Source organism: Ictidomys tridecemlineatus, chromosome 7 (genome assembly GCF_052094955.1).
Source record: "Ictidomys tridecemlineatus isolate mIctTri1 chromosome 7, mIctTri1.hap1, whole genome shotgun sequence".
Taxonomy (NCBI): Eukaryota; Metazoa; Chordata; class Mammalia; order Rodentia; family Sciuridae; genus Ictidomys; species Ictidomys tridecemlineatus.
In genome coordinates, this window is record NC_135483.1 from 195,949,773 (window position 1) to 195,969,789 (window position 20,017).

Here is a 20,017-nt window from a genome sequence, read left to right on the forward strand (position 1 = left end):
AATTCATTGTACACAGATGGATATAAGCTTTTGCTTCTCTGGTTGTACATGAAGTAGAATCACACCATTCGTGCCATTGTACCTGTGCCTAGGGTAATGATGTGCATCTCATTCCTCCATCTTTCCTACCCCCTTCTCCCCTACTCTCCCCTTACTCCCCTTTGCCCTACCCCAAATTCCTCCATTCTTCCCATAACCCTCACTTCCCATTATGGATCAGCATCCACTATCCGAGAAAATACTTGGCCTTTGGTTTTTTAGGATTGGCTAACTTTGTTTTGCATGATATTCTCCATCTCTACCCATTTACCTGCAAATGCCATAATTTTATTCTCTTTTAAAGCTGAGTAATATTCTATTATGTATATATACCACAGTCTCTTTATCCTTTCATCTGTTGAAGGGCATCTAGTTTGGTTCCACAGTTTAGCTATTGTGAATTGAGCTCCTGTAAACATTGAGGTGGCTGTCTCCCTGTAGTATGCTAAAATTTCTAGTCCTTTGGGTATAGACTGAGGAGTGGGATAGCTGGGTGAAATGGTGGTTCCATTCCAAGTTTTCTAAGGAATTTTCATACTGTTTTCCAGAGTTGATGCACCAATTTGCATACCCACCAGCAATGTATGAGTGTGCCTTTTTCCCCCACATCCTCACCAACATTTATTGTTTATATTCTTGATGGTTACCATTCTGATTGGGGTGAGATGAAATCTTAGAGTAGTTTTGATTTGCATTTCTCTAATTACTAAAGATGTTGAACATTTTTTCATATATTTATTGGTCGATTGTATATCTTCTTCTGAGAAGTGTCTATTCTGTTCCTTAGCCCATTTATTGATTGGGTTACTCTTGGTGTTAAGATTTTTGAGTTCTTTATATATCCTGGAGATTAGTGCTCTATCTGGTGTGCATGTGGAAAAGATTTTCTCCCACTCTGTAGGCTCTCTCTTCACATAATTGATTGTTCCTTTTACTGAGAAGAAGCTTTTTAGTTTGAATCCATCCCATTTATTGATTCTTGATTTTATCTCCTGCGCTTTAGGAGTCTTGTTAAGGACATAAGACCTAATGCAACATGATGAGGATTTGGGTCTACTTTTTCTTCTGTTAGGTATAGGGTCTCTGGTCTAATTCCTAGGTCCTTGATCCGCTTTGAGTTGAGTTTTGTGCATGATGAGAGATAGGGGTTTAATTTCATTTTGCTGCATATGAATTTCCAGTTTTCCCAGCACCATTTGTTGAAGAGGCTATCTTTTCTCCAATGTATGATTTCAGCACCTTTATCCAGTATAAAATAACTGTATTTATGTGGATTTGCCTGAGTCCATACTGGTAATCTGTCCTCCAGAACCAACGTCTCTGCCTCATGCTGAGTGTGCCTCATCATCCCTTTGCTCGCTGGTTGGTTACCATGGCAACCAGCATCAGTGAGTGCCTCTGTGCGTCAGGCTTTGTGCTGGCCACTCGACATGTTGCCTCATTCAAGTAAGCAATGGTCTGCCGAGACACAGGATTCTTGTATCCCCACTTTGTATGCCCAGGGCCACACAGCCAGTGACAGAAGGTGCTCTCCTGGTCCCCAGAGGAGGTGCAGGGATGCCCTTCCACCACAGAGGAGTAAGACTGGGCTTCAGCAGCCATCTCAGCTCCTGCCAGCATCCAACAGGCCTGGCGGAGTCCATGTGCATCAAGAGACCAAGCTAGGGGCTGGGGCTGGGGGCTCAGCAGTAGAGCGCTCGCCTAGCACGTGTGAGGCCCTGGGCTCGACCCTCAGCACCACATAAAATAAATAAATAAAGGTATTAAAGAGAGAGAGAGAGACCAAGCATGGTGCTTGGGCTAAAGGCAGCCTTTCTGGGGTCTTCTCAGCAGAGGAGTCCAGGGTAGACAAGCTTGTCTAAAGGATCCAGCAGGAGAAGAGGGGAGGAGGAGAGGCACCACACCGTGCAGGCAGGAAGCAGGGCCGGCTGTCAGCAGGTGTCGGCAGGCAGCAGTGGCACTGGGGAAGCAGGGCTCTGAGATGAGGGCCTGATCAGCAGACACTCAGATTCTGCCGTCCCGAGCAGGGTCCGTGGCTGAGCCAGGCAGGTAATTGGGTGGGGGTCTTAGGCATAGGGAAAGGACCCTTTCTGGGCCAAGTGCACCTGAGGCTTGTCACTGGGGCAAACAGAGCAGGGCAGCTGTGGGCTCGGGTGTCTAGGACCGGGCTGACACTGAGGGCAGGGGACTCTAAAGGCGAAGCCCTGGGGACAGAGGCACCCCTACCTGCCTGAAGTCCTAGTTGTCCTGGGGGCCTGGGCTGCGCCTGCAGGTGGCTCTGGAAATGTAAGGACACTTCAGACTCAGAGATGGGAGAAGACGCTGGGTGTGCGTCAGGGAGGCCGAGTGTGAGCAGCCGGCCTTCTGTGGGATATATGCAAATATACAGGGAGCGTGGGGACAGCTCCCCAGCCAGCTCCCCAGGCCCAGTCCAACAGCCGCCTCCTGTGTCAAGCAGACAGAAAGGAGGACCCTCGTCGGCCCACCTCACAGACACTGGAGGGTTCTAGGAGGCCTTAGCCCCACTGTGCACCACTGCTCAGAGGGAGAGACGCCTGAGCGCAGTCCCAGGACTGACAGGGACATTCAGGCCACCTCCAGCCAAACGGCACCAGACCTTCTCGGACGGCCCTCCTGGAGCTGTGGGCTGCTCTGCTTCTGCCTGTTCCAGGTCTGTAACAACTAAGGCTTGGCCTGTGGCCACTGATGCCAGTGTGGACAGATGGTTCAGTACCAAACAGGTCTCTGCAAAGCTGGTGAGCTCACAGGCCAAGCTCCCCTCTGTGCACCTTGCAGCTGTCATTTGAGGGGGAATGGCAGGAGGATCTCATTAAACTGCACCCCTCGTCTATGAGGAGAAATGCAATGTAATTTAGTGTATTTGCTGGGAATATAATCTAATTGGGGAGAACATGGAAAAATGTGTCGTCAGGAACTCTCATTTCCAGAGACCTTGGTGTGGGTGTTGGAAGGAAGGGAAAGCAAAACAATGTAGAAGAATCTCGAACATGCCAGGACTCAACTAGAAAGTGGGTGGCTTCTTTGTTTTTTAACTTAAGATATTTTCAACTGGTACATAACAACATAAAAATCGTACATATCCGTGGGGTACGATGTGGTGTTTTAAGATGTGTGTATACATTATGCAGTATTTCAATCAGGGCAGACCTCCGTCTCTGATGTCTGTTTTATTCATGGTGAGAACAGACTCCTCATCTATAACCACGCTGCGGTGCAACACCCCCCACCTCTTGCTCCTACTCTCTGTAGCTTGGTCCCCACCAATCACCCTCCATCTTCCCCTCCCGCTCTCCCAGGCTCTGGGAGACCAACCCTTAGATTCCACACGTGGGTGACAGCAGACTCTACTCGTCTTTCTGTGGTCGGCTCTGCCGGGCTCATCTCCCTTAATGTGATCTGCTCTTCCATCCACGCTGGGGCAGAGGACAGCATCTCCTCCTCCTTTGGTGCTGAACTGCTCCCTGTGATGCGTCAGCACCGCATTTCCTTTGCCCATTCAGGCGTCGTTGATGGGGGCTGCGGTGCCTCCGTTCTTGGCTGTTGTGAACTGTGCTGCAGTGAACTTGGAGTGCAGGCATCTCTTTGACATACCAGTTGCATTTCTGGTGAAATCAGTGATGGGGTTTCTAGGCCATATGGTACTTCTGTCTTCAAATTTCTAGAAAAGTGGTTGGTTTTAAAGTGACCCCACATGAGGTTTCCTACCTAGACAAGCAATGCTAGATTGGCCATGACAGAAAGGTCCTCTCGGCTCCTCCCCTTCTGGACAACTTCAGGGTTCAAGGTGTCATGCCAAAGGCAGGAGCTCTGGGAGACAGGCCACTGTCTGCTGTGACCCAGAGAGCCCAACTTCACCTTCACAGGACCAGGCACCTGCTCCCTCTGCCCTAAAGCTTCTGCATGGCCAAACACTGACCACTCTGTGTCTTATTACATCCAGGGGCCCAGGTCTCTATGGCCCTGGCCAGAGTCTGAGAGGTGGAGGACTCGAGGTTGCCTCTGGAGGATCCCTCTGCACTGACCCCACGCTGGGTGATGAAGAGCCCTCTGGCCTGGCCCGGCCCCAGAGCTTCCCAGTTATGGGCAAGGGTGTCAGGGCCCCAGCAGGCAATTGGCTGCACAGCAGGTTCCCTGGAGGATGCCGGGCAAGGGTTTAGGTTCCTGCTGCGACTGTTTCTCGGGATGTCAGTTTAGGTAGGAGGCCCAGCATCCAGATGACTGCCAACCTGGGCAGGGTGCATTGACCTACTGTGGGCTTCTCCTGGGCTTGCCACGTCCCCCTTTCTGATGTTGGAACACAGAGCCTCCTTTGTGTGTCCCAGTTAAAAGATTCAAGTCAGGAAATTCTTCAGAACTCTGCAGCAAAGTTGCAACAGCTGCTTTTGTTTTGAATACAACAGGAACTGAGAGGAAGCTTCTTTGCAGATCACAAGAGCTCTGGGGTGGTGGGCATGCCACAATCCCTGTGCTCCTGCCCAGCCTCACTTACCTCCCCAAGGTGTCCTGGGGTGCCTATCCCAGGGTGCTCAGCAAGCAGCCATCTGCCAGGGGTCTCGCACAGGACGCCTATTGGCCTGCATCCCTTCCACCTGCCTGGAGTCTTCAAAGCAGGGGCTAGGGCTGCTTCACTTCCCCAGTGAGACCGTCCATGGAGGCATCTTCTCTGGAACTTTCCAGGTGCCATGGGCATTTGGGTCACATTTGTGCTCAGCCTCATGGCAAGGGTTGGGAGGCTGTTATCCACGTGTGTAGATTCCATGGAAGGGTGCCCGGCATGGTCATGTGTCACAGGATCTGAAGGCAAGCGCCTGGGTCTAGACCACACCTGCCCACTGCCACATTGTCTTTCAGGCTTCATCCCTCTCTGTGGCAGTGGAAAGGGGGCAGGAGATCCTTTCCCCACCCTCTCAAAAATGTGTCCCTAAAGTGCCCATGGGTACTGCCACAGCTCTCCTGCACCAGCCTGGAGCCTGTCCACAGTGACAGTCCCTCAGCCAGGGCAGCTCATCTGGTTGCCAAACACCGTCCCCTCCAAGCTCCACTGCGGCTGACCTAGGGTCCAGATCCAGATCTTGGAGCCACAGGACCAAACTTGGAGGGCAGGGTGTGCTGAGGAGGAACAAAGGTCCGTGGGAGCTTCCCGTGCCCAGGTCCGGGCTTGCAGAGGAGGGCCTGGAACCCACCTTCCCCACCACTTGCCAGGTGCGGCCTGCAGGGGCATGCGGGGGAGAAGAGGGGCTGTAGGAGACTGGGCGGACAGGGTGTGGCTCATAGTCCCCCCCCAGCTGCCTTGTCACCTGCCAGCAGGCACCCCTCCCCCTGCTGTGTGCCACCAGCTGGCGGCACGTCTTGCAGTGGGAGACCCTCACAGGCAACAGTGGCCTTTCAGTCACAGTGGCCTCACTGAATACTGGATGCCTGCTCCAAGATGGGTTCTAATGGGGATCCCTGGAGGCTCTGTGGATGCCCAGCTGCAGGACTGGGGGGCTCTGGGGGTAGGAGAAGAAGAATCCCACCTTCTTTCTCAGAAAGCTCTCAGAGAAGTGCACCTGTAGAGGCCATCAGCAGAGGGTCCTTGTGGGAGAGACTGGGAGGAGGACTGCTGGCCTCTACTCCATGCCCAGGGCCCTGCACCGTCCTCAGCTCCCCTTCATCCCAAGCCCTCCAGACCACAGCGGCCCTTAGCCCAGTGATGGCACAGAGCCCGCCACGCCAGGACGTCCTTCCTATCAGGCAATGAACTTCCCTGGGAATGAAACTAGGCTGTGTCAGATATAAAAGGTCAGTCATGGGATGACACTAAACAGATTCCAGTCAGGAGCGGAAGGGCAAGCAGGTGGAGCATGTCCAGTGATGGGGGCTGAAGATCATCTTCCGTCCCCCTTGGATATGCTGCTGTGACAACCACCCTCCCCCTCCTCTTGGCCCAGAAAGTTCCAGAGCCGTCCAGGCTGTGCAGACAGGACTTGACGGTCCCTGGAGACAGGCCAAACTTGTTCGCCCTGCGCTTCACCAAGCCCAGTCCAGATAGCCCTGCCCCAAGCAGCCTCCTGGGGCTGTCCACGTGGCAGGGGATGAGGCAGGTGCGTGGTGGGAGAGATGAGGAAAAGTGGTTGTTCAGTGCATCAGCTGGGGGCTGTGAGTGTCGTGTGGCAGGGTAGGGGTGGCCAGGGTCCCTTCCTGATGCTGACCTTCACCCAGCCGTCCCTGACCAGGTAATGGGAATCCCCAGGACCCAGCCCCTCATCATTCAATTGGTAGACATGTCCAGAAACACACAGGGCCAGAGATGTTCTAAGTCCACTTTGAGAGGGCCACCCTGGGAGGGTCACCAGGTAGCACGACACAGCAGCCCGATTCCTGTGCATGTTTTGAGGGCACCTTTCTCCCAAGTGACTTTCCAGTACTGAAGCATAAGGTGCTGGTGGGGCTCACTCAGGAACAGCCTTTTCTCTGAGCCTCCTCTTCTCCCAGCTTCTTGTGTTGGCAAAAAATGGAGCATCCACATCCTTAAGAATGTGCTCCTTCAGGCTGGTCGGAAGGAGTTTGCCTGCACTGGGGAACTGGGCAGCAGCCCAGCAGGGTGACCAGTTGACATGCCCCTGGCTGCCTTAGCCTGCTCCTGCCGCTGTTACGAAGATGCCACTGCGGGTCCTGACTCTGTTTATTTCTTTGACTGGTTTTCTTGTTGCATATTCCTGGAGAAGGAAGTCAATATTATTTTGTTCCTTCCTTGATTGTCTTGTAATTTGATGCACAGTGTTTCCCACGTCCATTGTTCTGCTGTGCTCCCTTGAACGCATTTTACCTTCCTCTGCACATTAGAATCTATTTCAATTAATTTTTACTTACGGTTGGGGCCATACCATACCACTTAAGTCACCATGACTTTATAATATTTTCTACAGATCCGAAGACCTCTCTGAGCTGTTCCACTTTCATTTTATTTGAATTGTGTTTGGCTTTCCTTGATATAGTTTCTGCCTATTTTCACAAAAGAAATTAAGAACCAGTTTGCCAGAGAGGGGGGATGGCAGAGACTTCGGAGCTGGCTGTGGGTGTCTGGAGTGAAGTTTTTAAAAACATTTTTTTCTCTGACCCATCAGCACAATTAAAAAGTTACTGGTTCAACAATAGGATTTTTTAAAAAATGTCTCCGCTTTGTCAAATTCTTCGAAAGGTCATTGAGATGGCCAGTCATCAAGCAGTTGATTTGGGAAGCACCACATTTTTGAGAATCCTTTCCCTGCAAGCAGAGGGAGCCCCCAATTATCCTGAGAGTTGGCCGTGGCCTAGTTTGACTGATCAGCTGTGTGCACCCAACACTTTTGAGATTGAGATCTCTAAAAGGATAGAGTTGGTCTGGGGCTGTGGCTCAGTGGTAGAGCGCTCACCTAGCCATGTGTGAGGCACTGGGTTCGATCCTCAGCACCACATACAACTAAAATAAAGATCCATCAACAACTAAAATAAAAAAAATTAAAATTAAATGATGGAGTTCATTGAGCCTGTGCAGATGCTGACCAGAAGGGAAAGACTATCTTGGGACGAGCTCCCAAACCTACCAGTAGCAGGGCTGAGTGGCCTTGAAGACACCCAGGAGACCAGCTGAGAGCGAGCACGTGTTCTAAGGAGCCTTCAGGGAAGGAAAGCAGTGCTGCTCATGGAACCTGTGTCAGCTGCAGGGAAGAGGGCCAGCCTTGAGCAAGCAGACAGTTTGGGCATGGGAAGGTGGTCCTAAGGAGTGAGTGCTGCTTCTGGATTTTTGGCTTGCAGGCAAGGTGCAGTGGCCTCCACCGGAGGAGCCAATGCTAGTGGGCTTTGCATTAAGGTTCAAAAGTGTGATGTCTTGCCAGGTGCAGTAGCACACACCTGTAATCCCAGCCACTTGGGAAGCTCGGGCAGGAGGATCACAGGTTCCAAGCCAGCCTCAGCAATTTAACGAGGCCCTAAGCAACTAGGCAAGGCCCTGTCTCTAAATAAATATATTTTTAAAAGGCTGGGGATATGGGTCAGTGGTTAAATGCCCCTGGGTTCAATCCCCCTGGTACCAAAAGAAAACCAAGAATGTGAAGTCTGTTCTCAGCCCATAGGTGGCAGAGCTGACGAACCTCCCCATCTCTACAGCCCTCCATTCTCTAACCCTTGTAATCAAAGTTCAAGCATCTCACAGTTCTTCTGTTACCCATTTTTATCCTATGATACTGCCTTTAGCAATTGAGAGGAAAATTGCTGTGGGCCAAGCCTGGAGTTCCGAGTGGGACCCCGGGCGTGAGTCCTGCTGGCTCCGTCGCTGCTTACGCTCTAGAGGCCTCTGCCCTTTTCAGGGAAAGGTACACGGCATTTTCTTCCTGGGAAATTCCTTAACAAGGTTCTAGGATGAGCATCACTTCTGCCTGATGGAGCATGCATGCTAGCTGACCTTGGCTCTAGAGTCAGCAGGGGAAACAACTTGGGGTGTAGGCAGAACTTACTCCTTAGACATTTGAATGAATTAATCACTACAACCATCCGATCCAGGTGGTCTGAAGATTCCTTCTCCCATTTGTTTCTCTGCTATTTGTTTTGATTGTTTCATGTTTTAGTGTTTGTATTTCATCTATGTTTATTTGGTCTGTAGCCTTCAGATTTCTAGTTTACTAAAACAGTGGAACATTGTATTCCTTTAAATATTCAATATCCTGTATATGCAAGTTTATGCTTCGGTTTTTGTTTTATCCAGGTTTTTCTTCTTTTTTCCCTTTTTTCTCTGTTTACATGCGACCTCATTCATCAAAAGGAAATGAGGAGGCCAACTCTTTCATTAACCTAATATGCACATTTTTAGGGTCTTTAGAGAATAGGCTAGGATTTCCATAGCCATGTCTTTTAAAATGTTTCATTTTTACTTTTATCATTTGACCTTCCCTCTTTTTTCCTTTAAAAAAAAATCCCTTCTTTCCTAAGATTTAATGGTATGCTTTGTTTATTTTTCGTCACTTTTTTTTTTTTTTTTTTTTTGGTACCAGGGATTAAACTCCAGGGCACTCAGCCACTGAGCACATCCCCAGCCCTATTTTGTATTTTAATTAGAGACAGGGTCTCACTGAGTTGCTCAGCACCTTGCCATTGCTGAGGCTGGCTTTGAACTCTAGATCCTCCTGCCTCAGCCTCCCGAGCCACTGGGATTACAGGCTTGTGCCACTGTGCCTGGCTTTTCCTCACTTTTTAGAACACGTAATTAAAGCATTTAAAGCCGTGATGGGTTCTCTAAAGACCTCGTCATTTTCTGTGGATTCTGATATGTCAGCTTTTTTCACACTTCTCTGAACAGTCTTCTTTCCATGCTCTTGTCTTTCTTCTGGGGATCATCTGCTCCCTTTGCAGCTATATTTTATTCTCACAGGTTCAGTCTGAATCTATTCCCCTGACCAAGGGAAAGAATGCAGAACAGATAATTTCACCTTTTGTGTTTTTGTGGACATATCCTTTATAACCTAGTATGATCTTTTGTGAACACAATGAATACTTGAAAATGAAATCCATTCTCTGTTCTATTTAATTCCCACCAAAACAACCATTATTAACTCCTTTATGTGTCTGAGGTTTTGGCTGCATTTGAAAGCCTTCAATTCTAACCATTTTTTGTCATTTATTTTCCTAGCAGGTATTTACATACATATTTCGCCCTGTTTTTATAGTATTTAGAGTCAACAAACATTGAGATTCTGGCATTCCAATGCTTGGCGTTGGCTGACTCTTTTTTGTGTTCCTGGATATTTGTTTTCATCATCTCTCTTGCGGGCAGTTTTTGCTGGATTTTTTTCCGTCTGTAGAGCGATGAGCCTTTGAATAGTGAGATTCCAGTGTACGTGTCCATTTTCTGTTATCTTCAGCCACTCCGTTCTTTGTCTTGATTTTTCTCTTTCTGTGCTGATTTTTTTCCTCCCCATTGTTGAAACACGATGAGGTGGTTTTTCTTTTAAGCGAGATTGAAATATTGGCGAGCTGTTTCCACCCTCCAGCTGCAGTGGGAACAAGTGGTGTTCCCAGGCCTGGCTTTCCCCAGTGACAAGCCACAAGCACTGGCCCCTCTAGAAGGAGTCCCTGGGTCTGGGCTCCCTCCACGCCCTCTCCTCACCATTACGGGTAAGGTCCTAGAGCCTGCCTCTTCTCTCTGCCCTCGCTTCAGTCCGGCCTTCATTCTCACGCTGTGTGTGTGTCTCCAGGCCACACTGTCTGCACACTTTCACAGTGACCACCTGGCTCTGAAAGGGCTTTTGTTCACTCGTCTTCACAAATAGGTCGTGAGCTCAGCCGTGTTTTTGCATTTCTTTTTAACATCATCACTCCCTTTTCCATGAATCTTTTAAATTCAGGCCATTATATGAAGTAGGTCCTAGAAATAAGCCGCATGATTAATGCCTCCACGGAGCTCAGATTTCTCGTGAGCTCTGCTGCCTGGGTACGCGAGGGACAGCTGGGTGGGTGATGGGCCTCCAGGGAGCAGCCCTGTTCTCTGGAGCTCCTGCATTTCCTTGTCTCTGGGTTTTGCTTTTTGAGGAGATATCTCATTTTGTTGCCCAGGTTAATCTCAAACTCGGGCTCAAGTGATCTTCCTGCCTCAGTGGCCAAACAGCTGGGGCCACAGGTGGGCTCCACCATGCCACAATGATTCCAGGAGCTTATGTTTTTATGTAGAAATACAAATCTTTTAAAAATGTGACCTCCTTTTCTTTCTGACATGCTTGCCAGTGTGGTTTTCTGTTTAAAATGTTCACATGACTCATTCCACGGTGGCTTCAGTAAACCCAGGGGGACTTAGCATGCATGGAGTTCCCAGCTTTGGTCCTCAGTGGGACCACAAATTCTCGTCATGCCTCCAGCCCAGGACACTGCTTCTGGTCCCTCCAGAACCTTCCTCCCTCCCCACCTAGGTGCTGGGAGGTGACTCTACTTTTCCCACACTGTTACCTGGAAGGAGCGTCCTCTCCCTGGATACATTGTCTGTATTTTAACTCCCTGGATAATCGGATTTTTGCCCCTGGCCTTCTCCTCTTTCTAAAGCACTTCCTGGTTAGGGTGTTGCAATGGGCATTGGCACTAATCATACTATGGTGAATTACATTTCCTTTACTCCAAGCCTAATGCACATATTAACCTCTTTCCCAAGAGGCCGAATCTCCTGAAACCCAGGGTGGTTACACAGGAGAAGGTGGGAGATGCAGGGGCGGCATTGGGATGGGGGCTTGGGCAGGGATCTTCATGAGTGTGGTGGCTGAGTGGCCTGGGGGCCAGGTTGGCAGGCCTGGGAGGAGGGAGCGCTGCAGCCGGCTCCACCCAGGGCACCAGAGAGGACAGGGAGCTGCCGCCTAGAAACAGGCCCTCAGCCAGGGCACAGGAGATCCAGGCCAGAAACAGGGACCCAAAAGGGATAATAGCAGGACAGGGCATGGAGCCCAGCACCCGTGGGGTAGGGAGTACCTGTGCAAGGCCCTTAGGCAGCTCCCAGGGCCACCGGGGAATATAGTTGAGGGCAATGCCAGTGCCTATACCCTCCTAACCCTAACCCTGTAGAGGCCACCACATTTATGACCAAGTGTCCTCGTCCACTGGGCTGCCATGGCCCAGACCTATGTCCAGGAGGCCTTTGAATGGTGGAGAAGCCCCTGGGTTGGCTAGAAGCTTCTCTCTTGCTAGGGTGTTGGGGTCCTTGCTGTGTCAGCACCTTCAGAGTCTGAACCAATAGATGTTTGTTCACAGGAGGTGAGACAAAGTGCTGCCAGTCCTGGGAACAGGGGTGGCCTGTCCCACTCCTGTATGACCGTGGTTCTCCTTTGACAAGTTGAGTGAGGTCACTGGGGCTTCAGAAGCAAGATCTAGCTCAGCAGTTACTTGCTGGGAACTTGGCAGACATGGCCAGTGGTGCTGGCCACCCAGGACCCAGCAGAACAGGACTGTCTGCTCTCCTGAGTACCGTAGCAGAACCCCTCACCTCCTCGGGGCCCACCCCAGCAGCAGGTGGAGATTGGCCTCTCCAGGTGTAACTGGTGTCAGCCTGCCCTGCCTATTGGTGTGGCCTCCTGCCTCGGGTGAGGACAGGACAGGAAGCCATCAGGGCACCAAGAAGCCACAGCCAGTGCCCCCACCTCTGGTGGCTTTAACCTTGAGTCACTTCCTGCCTCTCCCAGCTCTCCCTCTGCCCTTGATCCCCCAGCTGGCCTCAGCCAAGAGGAGGGGGTTCCTCAGCAAGCAGGGCAGTGGGTACCCGTGGGTTCCTGCCTCAGGCCTTTGGCAGCTCCTGCCCCACACCCTGTCCCTGGGGGGTAGTCCAGCTCCCTGACTGGGTTTCTGTCCTTGGAGCAGGGCCAGGTAGGCCACTTTGTGTGCCCCTCACGTCTGTGTGGCGTCCTGCTCATTTCTAGCATTTCTATCCTGGGCCACTTTGACGGCTCACTCAGGGCCAGGCCCTGTGCTGAGTCCCATATGTGAATGGCCTCTGCCTCTCCACTGGGGGGGAAATGGGAGGCCGAGCACTGGCTGCCATGTTGGCTTCCGTCCAGAGTCGGTGGCAAGACCAGCAACAGCAAGATATGCTAGGAGACGGGGCGGGGCCTGTAGCTCAGTGGTGAAGCACCTGCTTTGCATGTGTGAGGCACTGGGTTGGATCCACATAGAAATAGATAAAGATACTGTGTGTTCATCTACAACTAAAAAAAATTAAAAAAAAAAAAAAGATATGCTAGGAGGGGAGGCAGGTAGCCCCGGGGTTCTCGTCACACCATGGCTGTGAGCCAGAGGCAGCTGCCCATTTAAGATGAAAACACAGAGATTCAGGGTCCCGTGACACCAGGTGTTCTGTGGTGTAGAATGTTCTCAGGCCTTCCCTTCCCCCAGTACTCAGTGTTGTCCCAGCTCCAAACAGGGTTGGATTGGAGCAGAGGGGCAGGGGTGGCACTGGGGCCACCTAGATGGGGCAGCGAGTTGATGAGACCTGTGGTGGGGCCAACCCAGTGCAGGGGACCCAACTAGCAGAGAATAGGGCGTGTTACTCAAGGCCTCCAGAAGCCCTGCCAAGGGTCACTGTGAGTCCATCAGCTTCAGAGAGGCAGGGAGCAGAGAGCCAAGCTCTGGGATGACCAGCTGGATGCTGAGCCCGAGGGAAGACAGGAGGGAAAAGCCCTTTCCAGCCGCCAGTGTTGCTTCACAAGGACATTGTCGCCAGGGTGATAGTGTTCAAATATAGCATCCCGGCTGTCAGGCCTGATCCTGGGACTTGTGCACACGTCAGCCCCCAGAAGTGTAGCAGCCCTGGGCCCAGGCAGGGCCCAGGCAGGCCTGAGTACAGTCGCAGCCCCACACCCAGCCCTGCAGCTGGGCCCAGGGTTGGCTGCACCCCTAGACCTGGAATCCCCTCTGGAGCCTGAGGAAACTTCTTGGGGGGGTTACAGAGGGCACAGGGGTCCCATGTACCTGGCCTTCAATAGACAGCTCAGTGATCATCCACCAAGTCCTGTGTTCTCAGACCACAATCACTAGGTACGGAGCAGCCCCCTGCCTGGGCCTGGAAGCGGGGCCAGCACAGGACAGCCTGTGACTTTGCTCAGATGCCCCCTGAATTTTAAAACTGCACTTCATCTTGTAGCCCCAGGAGCCAGGTTCTGCCTGGGCCTGTTCTCAGAGGTGGCATCGTGCCCGCCCTCCCAGGGGCCTCTCTGCAGGGAGCCTGCCTTGGCAGCTCTGGAGCCTGACTGTGCCAGAGCCAGCTGCATGAGGAGCCAGGGATGGACTTGGAGACCTCCTGCTTCCGCCCTCCTGGGCAGAGGCACCCGATGCCTTCCCAGCTTGGAGCTGTCGGAGCAGGAGTGGTGGAGGGAGGTGACAGAAGCCGGGCCTGGAGTCGGGGGAAGGGAGAACAGGTGCCAGGATGCCTCAGTGGGAGGGGGTTCTCTGGAACAAGGGAAGTGTGGCCTGTCTGGAGGTGGATTGAAACCTGGGCCAGTCCTGTTGTGCACTGACCCCCAGGTCCTCCGAGGTCACCTCTCCAGGCTCTCTTTGTCTGTAGGGAACAGGGCCGACCAGTGTCAGCAGGTCTCGGTTCTCCTGCCCTTTGGAAGGCAAATGTGGTCCTCGGAGGACTAGCCGGCAAAGGGGCAGGAGGAGCGTCCACCAAGGCTCCAGCTGGGGGTGAGGGTCCCTAGTGGTGGGTGTCACAGCCCAGGGCAAAGAGGGAAGGTATCTGCAGGAGCAAGAGCCTAGGGAGAAGGGGAGCTGGGGCAGCAGGAGGAGGGAGGGACAGGGAGGAGAATGAGGAGGCCCCCAGGGAGGTAACGCCACCTAGTGGCCTGGCCCTGACACAGCGGGGGCACCAGGCTTGCTGTTGTAAGTTCACCCACAGCATCCTGCCCAGGGCACTGCGGGCACCCCATTCCTTTCAGGAGGCAACTGAGACCTCAAGGACCTCTGGAAAGGAGGTGGCCACCTCCCAGTGGGAGGGGCTGCCCATGTGCCACCACTGCTTCCTGCTATCACAGCAATGAAGCATGTGGCTGCAAAACCAGTGACCTCATCATTCAGTTTCTGTGGTCATTCTTCCTAAAATAAGCTCTTTTATAGAATTGTATATTAAAAAATAATGTGTGCTCATTAGCAATTAAGGAAATGCAAATCAAAACTGCACTGAGATTTCATCTCACACCAATCAGCATGGCAGCCATCAAGATACGAATCATGCTCAACGCTAGAGAGGGCGTGGAGGAAAAGAATACTCTTTACACAGCCCCATGGATATCAGTAAGGAGATCCCTCAAAATAGGCAAGGAACCACCCGGGACCCAGCTGGACCACTCCTCAGTGTTTACCCTGAAGAACTACAGTGATCACAATGCAGCGACACACGCACACCATGTCTGTAGCAGCTCGATTCCCAGGAGCCAGACTGGGGACTCAGCCCCATTGTCCATCAGCAGATAAGTGGATAAAGAAAATGTGGTCTGTATACACGTAGAGTTTTATTCAGCCGTAAGAAAAATGGAATCATGGTGTTTGCAGGAAAACTGATGAAACTAGACACCATTATGTTCAGTGAAATAAGTCAAACTCAGAAGGTCAAGGGTCGTATGTTTTCTCTCTTAGGCAAAAGCTAGAGAGGAAAAAAAAAGAAAGAAAGGTGGGGTGGATCTCCTAAGAATCAAAGGGAGATCAGTAGGGCAGGAGGAGGGAAGGAGAGGGGACGTGGGGGGAGTGAGATTGGCCAAATGATGCTGTCTTACTGCATGCATATATGAGTAGGTGACACAAATCCCCTCAATATGTACAACTATGATTCACCAGTAAACATGTACGCTTACTGTAGAGAACTTGGAAAATCCAAAACAGTACGTAAGAGAACCACAGCCCTATAAATCACTGTCATTCTGGTGGTTCGAGATATCCTGAAGGGCATGTCCCCTCCTCCCACAAGGCCACCTGGGCTTGTGTAATTGGGCTAATCAGTTGCTGCTTTGTTCAGCATCATAACATAAATATTTGCCCACATCTGGAATTTCTCCTATGGTAGCTACCCAAGAGAGCCTCAGCCTGCTTGGCCACTCCCTTGTTTGCAGTTTTGCATAACATACCCCTGCAGAGAGCACCTTCTTTCTTTACTTTTGTCTACATTTCAAATGTTTCTCTTAGGATAATTCCCAGAAAGAGCCATGCCTCTTGTTTTTGAGAGAAACATCATACTAATGTTTGCTTTTTAATTTTTTTCTTATTAACAGAGCTAAATATTTTTTCAGATGATTATTAGCCATTTCTATTTCCAGAGAGAGACCCAGCCAGACACCTCACAGGCCTCACTCTGTTTCCCAAATTCCCTCCCTGCCCTCCCCATCCAAATGCCCCTGTTAGTTGGCATTCTGACAGGCTCCTCAAGTGGGTCACCTGGAAGTGGGTCCCAGGCCTGGCTCTTAATGTAAGCAGACCAAGGTGGGAACAGGTGAGATGGGTCCCCGGGTACCTCAGGATGAGAGATGGAGCGGGGACTTGAACCTAGGCCGTGGGCAGCAGGGCCCAGGCCCACACACCTGGTATGAGGGCAGCGGGGGGTTGTGGGCACAGCGGCAGCCTTGGGTTTCCCCAGAGCAGGTGGCGCACCTGTGGACGTGAGTGGGTACCATCTTGTCAACAAGTCCGCAGCCATGCACCATGGTTCCGGAGCCTTGCGCTGGGACCTAGAGGCTCGGGAAACTCCCACCATAGAATTCAGGAACATTCCAAGCTGAATTTGCTCTGTGGCCCAGAATAACAATCCTAGCCAAAAAAGGGTAATTATTCAGTGACACGAGAACTGAAGATGCAGAGTCAAAGCCAGAGGACTTTTCAGGACTATTTTGGGTCTTGAGCCAGGCTGTGTGCTTTAGAGCAGAATGTCCGCCCTGGGGCGGGGGTTGGAATTCTTTCATCTCGTCTTTACTGACAGAACTCACAACAGCATTGAAAGCCTCAGCTGTCACTTTTGTATAAATAAACAGGATGAAGTGGGCAGCCACCCGCACACTGGAGATATTTTTAGCGGTACATGGCTTCACTCTACACCAGCCCATCCAGGAGAGAGCGCCTGGTCCCGGAATAGCCTGCCACGGGCTCAGCCTCAGCGTGGCTGGCTGTGGAGCCATGGCGAGGTGGCTTCCGGAGTCGGGCTCCTTCCTGCTCAGGTTGGCCAGCCCAGAGGCGCCCCCTCCCGTGGAGGTGTCCCAGCTCCACTCCTCAGGCCACAGAGGACGGGCTCAGTGTTCTCAGTCATGTCACCAGAAACTGCCTGTGGGTTTGTGGGGGACAGAGGACAGTCATTCAGACCAGTGTGTGTGTCGGTCTGACGGCCAGCTCCCAGGGTGGACTGGACCTCCAGCAGTGGCACCTACACTCTGGAGCTTGTGGTGTCCAGGCACTGGGCACGCACTGAGTCACTGCTTCCTCACGAGATCCGGCCTGTCACAACTTCTGTGGCTTCTTCCACTTCTGTTTTCTACTTGAAGCCTGAGTCCTTGCTCTCTGGGAAAGACCATGCACCCCATGCCGGCGAGCAGAAGGGACCAGTCCCCACTGTCTGCCTCGTCCCTCCCTCCACGTGGCCACTCGGGGGCTGCAGGAGGCCCGTGCTCCGGAGTTGCACCAGGAGGCCACTGGGGTGAGAGAGAAGCCCCGCAGCTCAGAGGCCACGTGTGGGCGGGGTGGAGGGGCTGGGATGCTGCGAGGCCCCCCACTTTCCTCAGATGGCCCCCTAAAGCGCTCCTGGGGCCTCCCCGTATTTGCTGCACGGCCTTGCTCCAGTCACAAACTTTTCTAGGTTAAAAATCAGAAAAAGTGACTTGACTTACCTTCCATGTTTGCCACTTCCAGAGCCCTTCACTTCTTTGAATGAATCTGAAACTTTCTGGTACATTCTTTTGACCGAGTTCTGGGTTTTCTTTAACATTCCTGTCAATAAACTCAGTTTCTTCTGAAAAAGTCTTTATTTCAACCTCCTATTTGGAAGGTATTTTGCTGGGTATAGGGTTCTGTTTAAGGAAGTCTCCCGGCTTGCCCAGCCTCTGATAAGAAGTCGGCTCTGACCCGTTTGGAGGACCCCCCCAGACTTCTTTCTCTGGTTAGGCCATGTGACTTTGATAATGTCTGTATGGTTGTTTGGTGTTGCTGTGCTGTTTTTCGGGCCTGTCTGTGCTTCCCTAAACTTCTTGGGGGTATGATGTGATGTTTTTCCTTATTTGGGGGATGGTCTCAGCTGTTGTCTCACCAAATCTTTCTTGTACTCCCTTTGCTCCTCCCCCTGGGTCAGATCTGCCGGAGAGTTGGCATCATGTGTGGTGGTATTACGTTACCAAGGTTCTTGGATGCTCTGCTTTGGTTTCCACCCCTTCTTCTTCCCTGTGTTTCCATTTGGGTAATTCCTACCAATCTATCTTCAATTTCACTGACTCCTTCTGCTGATGAGCCCATAAGAAGGAATCATCTCTGATATGCTGCTTTCTGTTTCTAGTGATTTTCTTTTACTTGCCTTAGAGTTTCCATCTCTGCTGAAATTCCCCACCCGTTCACGCACATTGTCTACCTTTCTGCTAGACTCTTTATCATACTAATCATTTTAAATTTCCTGCCTACATTAATCTGTTGTCATCACGATAACAAAACACCTGAAGCAAACTACTCATGAAGAAAACAGGTTTATTTAGCCCACATTTTGGAGGCTAAAAGTCCAAATGGCATGGCATGGGCTCTGATGAGGTTCTTTATGACAAATGGCAACCACAGGGGCATGTCCAGGTCCAAGAGATCCCGTCCCCAGGCAGGAAGCTGGAGGCTGGCCAGAGGGGAGCGGGCTTCTGTGGCCACCACCTGGTGAGGACCACATCACTCACTCCGGAGGACAGCCCAGCATGACCTCAGGACCTCCTGCCAGGCTCTTTGTCTCCCACACCACCGCACTAGAGGCCAGGCCAGTGGCCGCATTGTCTGACACTCGCCCCCAGTCACCTCCAAGTCTGATTCTGTTGATCATTTTTTCTCTTGGCAACACGTTGGTTGTTCTTTGTTCCTGAACAAAACCCTGGGTAACTTCCACTTGAATGCTGAGCGCCACCTGTGGAACAGAAGGGACAGGCAGATGTCACTGGCATCTGGAGATGGGCACACCCCTTCGGGTGGGCTGGTGGTGTGGGATGGGAGTCCATCTCCTCTGGAGCCATGCTGGGTTTGGGGTTCTGTTGCTGCGGTTAACTTCGCTGCACCTCAAATCCTTGTGGGCACCCCAGATCCTGACAGGAAGAAACTGGCTCAGTTACCCACCGTCACTGCCACTCGTGGGGTGAGTGGCTCAGCAGGGACCTGGCAGGCGGCCGTGTCAGGGTGTGAACGGGTCCTACCACGGCACAGAGCCCACAGCCCCGGGTGTGGCGGGCAGCTCGTGTCCTCTGGTGGTGTGCCCAGCAGTCTGCTGGTGCAGGACCCTCACCTCCTAAAGCCAGGGCCACTGCCTCAGAGCCTGGGCTTCGGGACTGAGCCCAGCGGGGTGCCCTGATGGCCTCCTTTTGCCTCCACAGGAGCTACGGGGAGCTCACTGAGTGCACCAAGGCCGCGGCTGCGAACCTGGACTGCTTCTGGCCCAACCCGGAGGTGGACAGGTTCTTCGTGGCGATCCACCGCCACTACTTCAGGCTCTGCGCCATCTCCGGCAGGTCCGTGCAGGACCCAGCCAGGGGCATCCTCTGTCCCTTCATCGTGCTGCCCATCCTGGTGACCCTGCTGATGACGGCGCTGGTGGTCTGGAGGAGCAAGCGCACCGAGGGCATCGTGTAGGCGGCCTGGGCCGCCTGCCAAGCGTGGGGGGCTGGGGAGGGAGGGGAGCTCGGGGTGACCTCCTCGCACAGGAGGAGCCCACAGGGCTGGGCGGCGGCTCAGCGGGACAGCGCTCGCCTAGCACGTGCAAGGTCCTGGGTTCCACCCTCAGCACCGCATCAAAGTAAAGAAATAAGATGAAGATTAAAAAAAAAAAAGAGGTGCCCACAGGACTTGAGAGTAATCGTGCTGGTGATTCACCTCGAGCCTCCGGGAGGGAAGAAGGGACAGCGCTGACTTGTCCCTGGGAAGTGCCACGCTTGGGCCTCTAGCATGCATGCAACCCACAATGTCCCCACCTGCATCCCAGGTCCCCCCTTAGCTGTGTTTGTGTACATGTGTAGCTTCTGAATAAAACCATCTTCTGAACCAAAGGAGTGTCCTTATTTCTGGACAGAAATGACCTGTCCCTGGGATGAGAGCCTGAGGAAGTCACTCTGGGCAGACGCGTCTCCTCTGACAGGTGGGGTCTTCAGGGGCTCGTCACGGAGGCGGTGTCTGAGGCTCCGGTGGCGGTGACGGTGCCATGTGGACACCACCCCACAGCCCCTGCTTTTAGCATTGGAAATAATAAACACAGCAACAAGAATAGAATAGTGTG

At 52.2% G+C, this 20,017-nt stretch overlaps 1 protein-coding gene and 1 long non-coding RNA gene across 3 annotated transcripts in view; one reads left to right on the forward strand and one right to left on the reverse strand.

Annotated features, from left to right (window-relative positions):
• Ramp1 (receptor activity modifying protein 1) overlaps positions 1–19,790 on the forward strand; it is a 37,068-nt gene extending 17,278 nt beyond the window's left edge. For both annotated transcript variants that reach the window (XM_005326381.5, XM_078018336.1), the window contains one exon: positions 19,122–19,790. In XM_005326381.5, coding sequence (XP_005326438.2) covers positions 19,122–19,377 — 256 coding nt within the window. In that variant the 3' untranslated portion in view covers positions 19,378–19,790. The remainder of the gene's footprint in view (positions 1–19,121) is intronic.
• Positions 18,233–20,017, reverse strand: part of LOC120883732 (uncharacterized) — a 32,078-nt gene continuing 30,293 nt past the window's right edge. Inside the window, exon 2 of the long non-coding RNA XR_005725930.2 lies at positions 18,233–18,661. This is a non-coding gene — a long non-coding RNA (uncharacterized LOC120883732). The remainder of the gene's footprint in view (positions 18,662–20,017) is intronic.